The sequence below is a fragment of the Pseudopipra pipra genome, chromosome 12 (assembly GCF_036250125.1).
Source record: "Pseudopipra pipra isolate bDixPip1 chromosome 12, bDixPip1.hap1, whole genome shotgun sequence".
Classification (NCBI taxonomy): Eukaryota; Metazoa; Chordata; class Aves; order Passeriformes; family Pipridae; genus Pseudopipra; species Pseudopipra pipra.
In genome coordinates this window covers 663,070-671,862 of record NC_087560.1, presented here as the reverse complement: position 1 = coordinate 671,862, position 8,793 = coordinate 663,070, and the positions used below count along the sequence as shown (strand labels likewise).

The window sequence follows — 8,793 nt, the reverse complement described above, 5'->3', positions numbered from 1 at the left end:
GGTGCCATGTGCTCTGGGGTGGCCCTGCCTGAGCTGAGACGTGGGACCAGGTGACCCACTGTGGACCCTTCAACCTGACCCATTGTGTGACTCTTAAGTTAAGAGAAGGCATTTCCTAACTCTGAGATACCACAGGCTTAAAAAGCTTTTGTGTCCTGTTTGGTTCTCACTATTTCAGAATATAATTTCTAAGTTAACTACGTGGATACATCTTAAGTTCTTCAATAAGTGCAGTTACTCCTGCAGTAGAGCAGATACAAATCTAGGGGCTACAGATTAAAGAGATTGTACAGTCACAACACATGCCAAATATTTACATGGTTATGTATCTGCTCCTGGCAAGAAGCAGAGTTCTATAGTAGAAAATTAAAGTAAAACCTGCAGGAAAGCATCTTTACATCACCTGAAAAGTTCACAGAATATTTTAAAGATCAGCACAGAATAAAACCTAGTCAAATTCAGCATTGATGAAGAAACATTTTAATATATACAAGATGCAACATATATAAAAAGGTAAATTACAACTTCAATTTATGAACAGAGAGTGTTTTCTCCTTCTTCTGTTTCTTCTTTAATTTGCTTGCATCTTTGATTTGCATTTTTACTTGATCTTGTAGTTGAGAAAAGAAGGCCTGGGATGATTTCAAGGCCTTGTCTTTACCTTCATCCTGTCAGTGGACAAAAGATCTGTTATAACCAAGAAATGTACAAACAGTGCCATTGTATTACTTACTAGTTACTCACATATAATGGTATTTGACTTAAAAGAAATCAGGTAACTCATTTTCAAAGGTTATTTTCCCCCACATTTTTATTCCACTCCTGCTATCTAAAGATTACATTCCCTTTCTAAACAGCAATTAGCATGACAGGTAAGAGCAGGCATCAAGAACAAATCCTTGCATGTCATGAACTACAACTGGATATCTGTATTTTGTGTTCTGTTTGCCTTCTGAAAAGGTAAGCACATTTAGAAGTAACCAAGTTGTTTTTCCTGTTAGTTTCTAATACTTCCAAATTTCAGAGATTTTTAACATTTAATTTATAAGGCATCATAGGTGGTGCACAAGTTTACTGTTTTACAGCATGCAAAACAAAATCACTCTGATGAGATTATAGGGAGGGCTCCACAAAAAGGACAAAGTTAACCAGGAATATTCTATTACACCACAGCTTCAGTTACTCAAATCTTAGAAAGAACACAGAAACCTCAATCTCAATTGTGCATTCAAATAGTCCCACTTAATCAAGTGGAATGGTTTAAATGCAGGAAAGAAGGAGCATGTTTTATTTACAGGAACACCACAAAAAGAGTACCTCACACAAAATCGTTTCTGCTTTGAGAACACACTTTCACATAAAGTAACTGTATCATAGAGCTTTTCCATAGTTTTGCATATCTAAATATTAAGCTGCTTACAAATTCAAATATATTCCATACTCTGAGTAAGCTTCTAAAGGTTTTAAAGAACCACTTAGGAATGATGTATCATAATTACAGCAGTATCATCTACATAAATATGCATTATTAACAAGAGGGTCACTGCAAAGTGCTACAAGAGCTGTATATTTTCAGGCCTCAATACTGACATCATGCTGTCAGGATAATTAACAAAATCAGGACTAAAAGGCATTCAACCCTACTTTGCATAAGACAGCTACAACTAGAAAACTGTAGTTCAAAAGAACACAAGGGAAAGAAAGGGGAAGGGGGAATAAAAAATAAACATAAATAATAAAGGAATAAGCATCTGCCCTTTCTGTGCCTTCCTCCCTCTTTCTTTGCAGCAGCTACACTTACCCTTTATATTGCTCACACATAAGGTCACAAGGTTAGGGGGTAAGCACAGATTCTATCCTTGTGCAAGATTTTTTGAGGGGATGAAGAAAGACTTGTGACAAGAGGGATGAGAGGGGAACAAACCTTATACTTTGTAATTCTTTAGGATATAGTAACCTTTTTTCTCTCTAGCTAAAACTGTCTGTCCTTGGGATCTTAATATTCTGTAGCTGGGAAGCTCCAACTTAGACTGTCTTACCTTGAGCAGAGATGCTTTGCCTTCTTTTGTGAGCTGTTTTAATTTTGCTGCAGCAGCTTTTTTGCTGAGTTTTCTGCTTTGCTCTGGTTTCATCTTTTCAAGAAGCTTCTGGCGTTTCTCCCTCTCCCTTCGCCTCATACGTTTGTGGAGCTTTTTCCTTCTTAGTTCTCGTTTTTTGTCCGTGGGAGTCTTTTCTGCATCTGTTTTTACATCTCCAGCTCTGTTCTTTTCCTAGAGTGAACAAGATCCCTAGGCCTATAATCTGTCTCATTATTTCAAGTGAGTGCCAGCTCAAGGCAAGGCTGGATTAATGCAAAGGCCAAAAACTGGGAAAAGCTGGGAAATGAGATTTGTACAACTGATCGAGGACGTGCTAATTGCTCTTCTCTACTGTCATTTAGCTTTCACCTTCCAAATATCCATACATATGTTGGGAAAACAGTTAGCATCACATAATAGTCAAGATCAAAAACATAGCACAATATTACAGCACCAAATAAAATGAAGTCTTTCCCCACCTTTCCGTTAGCAAAAAAAACCCACCCCCAAAAAACCCCCAACAACAACCAACACTAAAATGCTAGGCAAGAAGGTCCACAAGGTGAGGAACCACCCACCAGGGTGGGAAGGGGCAGAATTCCCACTGATCTGGCAGTAAACATCCTTCTGTAAACAACACAGATCCTCTCTCCATCCTTATGCAGTTTGATCCTTACCTTGATCTCCTCTGGTGCTAAGAGAGCAGCATCACTGACAGCAACAGGAGCCACTTCTTCCATACTTATGGCTGGAAGGTTGGAAACTATTTTAACTTCTGGTACCGGCTGGAAATAAGGAGACACATTCAAGCCTGAGCACAGCAGCTCACACTAACTGAAGATACCCAGTGTTTGGGTTTGTTTAGAGGCAATCACAGTGCATTTAATGTGAAGTAAGAATGAGCTCAGTAAACATCAATGTTTACTTTACTTTCCATTTCTGAAATATATTTTGAAGTATCCAGTTTAAAAAACGGGGGGATACCCAACTTTATGAAACTTATGTACTTACTGGTTTGGGTGTGAAGTGGAAGTTACAGAGTGCATCCAGCTTCAGGAAGAGCGAGTCCATCATTTCCTGAATTTCTTTGTGTTCAGGATTTTCTTCCTCTTCAGTCTTCTGCTGCATTAATAATGCAATGTTACTGCAACACCATTCCTAAAGGTATTTTACTTTAGCAAGACTGATAACAGCACAACGTACAGCTAGGAGCCATTTCACTGGTGAACACCAAGAGAAAGATGAAAACTCTGTAAGCAGAGTTAGCAGTGTATAAATGAACATTCAAGATTATGTGGTGTGAACCTGAAGGAAAGGCACTGTTTCTGTTACCTGGTGAAGTTTCACGTATTCTTGCTCATAGATTTCAGCAAGACTCAGCTTACTCTTTTCATGATCCAAAGTGATACGTTTCTTGTATTCAAAAGCCTCCTCTTTCGGTTTTTCTTTTGGTACCACATCATCCCACGCCTGAGGAAGTGACAAAGTAATGACCAAATGCAACTACGGTCAAATATCAGGTGGTACAGCTTACTTGGAACATTTTTCAATTACTTATCTGGCACGCTAACTAGTTCATGCATGTGGCTTCCCAGAAAGTTTCACATTTCCATTTGAAAAACAAAAAAAGTAATAAAAGTTATAACTCTAGCTTGTGTCCTTGTTTTTAGTGAATTCTGGCACAACTTGTAACAAATGTGTAATTTTCTTAAGTACTTAAAAACTCTCCCCCATATGTGCCAATTTTTTTTTAATTCAACTAAGTCTCAACAAGCTGTGAGATACAAATTTTTATCAGTGGCTTTTAAGAAAAAAAAGTAAACAATAAAATTTTTTTATCAGTGGCTTTTAAGAAAAATGAAGTAAACAACTGAGTTTTGATCAGTATTCAGAATGCTCAGAGCACTACAGATGGTAACAGCCAAAACTTACAGACTGGCATTATATTCCTAATAAACTCCTTGCAGTTTTATCTGCAAACATGCATTTTTTGAAGCACACCAAAATCTGGCATATAACAGTGATGTAAAAATAGGGCTTCCTAGAAATCTAAAGACACACTGATCAAGGCAGAAGAATAAAACAGCCAGTTGCAGAAATTCAGATAATTCTACACTTGGAAGTGCTTCATCCTTGGAACGTGCCCTGTGAATGAAATCTATGAACTAAACAGGAAGGAACAAGTCAGGTAATATTGACCTCATCCAATATTCTCTGTTTAATGACATCTTCGAGCTGAAAAGTAGTTTCTTCTGTAACCACAGGTGCTGAAAGGAGAAAGAGAAGAATTTTAATATTAGTGTTTCTCCAGCAAGAAATACCTTTCGTTCTATAAAGAAAAAACAACAGAAAAAGAAAGTAAAACCTTTACATAAATGTAATAATTGAAGGTGAAGTAAGTAAACGTAAGTAGAAGTCATATTATGTAAGGCTTGTAAATTACTAAATCTGTCACTGAATTAATGAACTTTCAGTTTAATTAAAAATTAGCAAAAAAAATACTATAGTTTCCTGTAGTTTCCCCTGTGAAAATTCACCACCTCAAAATCCCATGAAGAAGTTTAACTTGGTGTTTTGTTACCCTCCTCTTGAGTCTCAGGTGTTTTCAGCAAGGTCAAAGGAAAGAACACTCAATGTAGTACCCAACATGCTTCCAGGAAAGCCCTCTCCCACTACTCACCCATTCGGACTGCATGGTCAAAGAGCACTGTTTCCTCCAGAAGGCTGTTCTCAGGTCGCTTTTGTCCAGTCACTTCTCCTTTAAGCTGCCAAGGTTTCTCCTCTAACAACTCTTCTTCTAAAGTTTTTATTTTCTTGCTCATCTGAAAAACACAATTTCCTAAGAAGTTTAAAACAGAGCTCACTAATAAATTCAAGGCAAGAAATTAATACTTATTTCAGGTCCTTCTAACCCCTCCTCATATAAAAAAGAGGGAACATATGATTGCATATATATCTGATGTAGATAAGCCGTATTTTTTTTCTTACATTGTAAATACCCTCTCCATAATGCCAGAACAAATTACACAACCAGTAAGAAAAATATTTGCCATTGTTTTGAAGTATTAGCAAAATTAAAATAAAAATAAAAAAACCCAATGAAAACTGACACACAGTTACCTTCTCCTGCCTCTTCTCAAAAGATGACTTTGTTTCACTGGGCTCAATGCCCTTCTCTAATTGCATTTCAGTCACATCTTCTGTGTCATTGTCATCTGGCAAACTAAAAGTAACTTTTTTAGATGCTTCTTTACTTCTCATATTCTCCACCATTTCATCCATATCCTCAAACCTGTAACAATAAAATTTAAGATCAAATAAAGGTTGAAAAGCCTCTATAATTTTTTATATGAAGATATTTCAGCCCTTAGACATTCACCTGTTACAACTCACAGTTCAGAAATACAACACGTTTCAAAGATCCCTCCTAAAGCTAGGGGACACTAGGGAAACTTCTAGATAATGAAAATAATTTCAAAAAAATGAAGTTACAGCTCTTAAATGCTTTATGCAAATAAATATCAAGAGACAATACTCCAAAAAAAAGGTAAACAAACCTGAAATAAAGCGATAATGCAAACCATGCACATACAACAGTTAACTGAGAATAGCAAACCATGAAAGTGAGCCTGGCATTCCCACTGGTTTTTCTGCTTCACCTCAGTGTAAAATTACAAGGACATTTTCAAGTGCAAATAATGCAAATACTTACTCAGACATGCTTTCTTCATTTTGCTCTTCAATAGCACTGTCTGCTTCCTCTTCCTGACCATCTTCAACGTCATTACCTACTAAGTCACCATCATCACCATCAACTGGATCAAAGAAATCTTTGTATGTCATATCTCTAGAACTTTTAATTGGCTAAAAAGGTGAGAGAGAAAAGGAAAAAAACAAACAACAAATGGCAGCTGTTAAGACTGACAGATATCAAAGGGTATCCTCTCTTCTGAAGCCTTTAGTGCCTGGGGAATGGCACTACTGGTGGAACAGTAATTCAGTTTAGTGAAGCACTGACCTGTGGTGGGGCATCTTAGTAAAACTTATTTCTTTTACAAGTATTTAAAATACCCTACCACTTGAATATATGGAAGTCAAGGAGTGCTAGATTTTGCCAAATACGTGTTGGAATGCACACAAATTCCCTGGGTACATTTCTTACTTCTAGTAAGAATCTCTGGTAATATTAAATAACAAAAGATTTATTTTTCAAACAATTACTTATCAGCTTAACCCATGTCAGAGTTACAAAGCCGTGTCCCTGGAAAAAGCCCTTTGCTCTGCATCAGTCTCCTTTGTGATCTGTACCTGCCAGCTGCCAATGCTGAGTGACAAACCTTTTCATTGTTGGGTCCCCAATTCTGCAAGGTAGTTTATTCCTTGTCACATACTATCTCTTCCTTTACTTAAGCAAAAGACCCAAGACCCATCTAAGGAGTGACTGGAATAACAGAATGCTACATTCTTCCACACTAGGACATTTTCTTACCAGATATCCATGTTAAATACATTGTTAAAGTAAAGCTTCAGAAGGAGTCATTAGTCACCTCAGCAAACTTAACTAGGTAGTTTCTACTTGGGAGTTCAACAGTTTATAGTCACCCTAACAGATACCAGATCTTGATTTAAAAGAAAAGAGATATCAGAAAATTATTTTACTAATATTCTTACTTTGACTTTAGCATCTTCTGACTCTTCTTCCTCATCATCTGAGATAATGTCTTCAAAATAATTAATATCATTTTCCTCATCATCATCTTGCTTCTCTGCCTGTTCTAAAAAAGCTTCCATCTCAGCCAGCTTGAAAAACTTGTCATCCACTACAGATTTTCTCCCCACTTTTTTCAATGTGGTTTCCTTAGCCGTTTTAGTTTGTTGCTCCAGTGCTTCAATATCAAAGTCAATATCAGAATCCTCATCACTGTATTTCTGCATTATGCTTTCTCTGAGTTTACTTTGCTTTTCTTTAGCTTTAGTTATATCTTTTGTATAAACATCCTTTTGTTCAGCTTCTGCTTCCAGTACGTTGTCTTCCAATTCCTCCTCACTGTTGGGCTCTGCATCAGAGCCATCCTCTTCCTGGTCCGAGAGAAGACAAAGATTGTCATCCTTGGCATCCCTGGCAATGGATTTCCTGAAGAAATCAAGAACTGCACTGTTCCGGAGCTCCAGTTGTTGCCAAATCTGTTCCTCATCAAAGTTTTCGATCACCAGCTCTTTTAGAGGACCCCCAGGCACGATGTGGTTTCCTTTATTCAAATCATAGAGAGTCTTTGTCAATGCTCTGAAGTTGGCAGCCAGTCCCTCTTGCACACTAAGAGCAGGGGAAAAAAGAGAATTAAAAGCACGAGTTCGTAATAGTTTTTTACTTTGCAGATTTTACCAGCTCTGATTCGTTTTACACCTTCCATGAAGTTATCGCATGGTCACATCTGCTCAGGCATTCTGGTGCTACAGAACAGCAGCTCTCAACAACTACTGGGGTGGCTTAACTTTCTACACATCTCCTGGAGTACTGCCACTACACAATCCTAGAAATAGAGACATAATTCCTAATCCTTTCAGCTTCATTACACTTTGTGTATGAAGCAGCAGCTGCACAGAACACTCCACCCTTCTCTAGCTGCATCTTACAATATGTCGATCACATTTAAGTGCTCCAGGAGTAAACAGTACAGCACTAAACACCTCAAACACCCGAGACCCAGAGCCTTGGTTTTGAAGCGATGACTGCCTTCCTCCACAGCCTCATCCTCAGCGGTGACTGCCTCCCTCCTCGGCCTTTACACCGGGTTTTTCTCTAGCGCTACCAATGCTTCCCCCCGCCGCGTACCTGAGGAAGCGCTCGGGGCGCGCGGCGGCCGCTCCCGTTACCCTGAGGCCCGTCTGGATGCCCTGGATGCCCGGGACGGGCCCCGCCGCCATCGCTCCGCCGACACGTGCGGGCCGGCCCCACCCTCCGCGCCACTGCCGGGCGGACCGGGCACCTCCCGCGGCCGCCGCCGAGGTTCCGCGCACAGCAGTTCCGCCCGCGGAGCTCCGCCCCGCCCCGCCCCCCGGGCCGCGGCGTTCCCGCCCCCCGGGCCGGCTCTCGGGGGCGCCTGGGCCGCCCGCAGGGGTTGCGGTTGCGAGGGCGGTCGGTTTCCCCCGTGAGGGGCGCAAGGTTGCCATAGACTGAGATGTTCATCGGCACTGGAAAACCTGTTCTAAATATAGCAAATACAGCCATCCTACTTCACAGTTTGGAGTCTCTGACCCAGATACAACGGCTATTTTGGATGCACGTTTCCAGCTCATTCTGTGAGCAAAACCCTGACGTTACCTGGCTCAGGCTAACAAGGAATGCACTCACACCCCTACACCATCAGCACAGCGCTGCCAACTGCTCTTCAACTGCTTTGTTACATCACACAGCTTCCTTAAAGTTTATTTTATAAAGTCAATTTAAGCCCTACACTCCCTTACCCTTGTGGTTGCAGCCACCCGCAGCCCTTGAGCACCTTCAGCAACTGTGACCAACCTTCTAACTCCAGCACTGGTACTGCCTCTGCTGCTTTCATGTTTCCTTCTTACCAACAGATGAAGGCTGTTCAGTGCAGAGAAGACAATGCCTTGCAATGACACTTCTGTGTGTCCTCTCAGTGTCCCTTTGCACCCTCAACAAACCATCGTGTGGAGCAGGGCCCAGCCAGCAGTGTGACCTGTGCCTGCACTG

General features: G+C 40.2%; 1 protein-coding gene across 2 annotated transcripts; it reads right to left on the bottom strand.

Annotated features, from left to right (window-relative positions):
• Nucleotides 1–457: 457 nt before the first annotated feature.
• On the bottom strand, nucleotides 458–8,772 carry MPHOSPH10 (M-phase phosphoprotein 10). Of its 2 annotated transcripts, none has more exons than XM_064668307.1 (11): nucleotides 8,544–8,772; nucleotides 6,750–7,392; nucleotides 5,791–5,942; nucleotides 5,199–5,370; nucleotides 4,759–4,900; nucleotides 4,278–4,345; nucleotides 3,411–3,548; nucleotides 3,090–3,200; nucleotides 2,756–2,863; nucleotides 2,040–2,270; nucleotides 458–668 (listed from the first exon to the last, which is right to left on the bottom strand). In XM_064668307.1, the coding sequence occupies exons 1-11, from the start codon at nucleotides 8,636–8,638 to the stop codon at nucleotides 519–521; spliced, it is 2,010 nt and encodes a 669-aa protein (XP_064524377.1). In that variant the 5' UTR covers nucleotides 8,639–8,772; the 3' UTR covers nucleotides 458–518. The 2 variants fall into 2 exon arrangements, with proteins under 2 accessions (XP_064524377.1, XP_064524376.1); XM_064668306.1 differs by lacking the exon at nucleotides 8,544–8,772 and adding an exon at nucleotides 7,912–8,264.
• Between the last annotated feature and the right edge of the window lie 21 nt (nucleotides 8,773–8,793).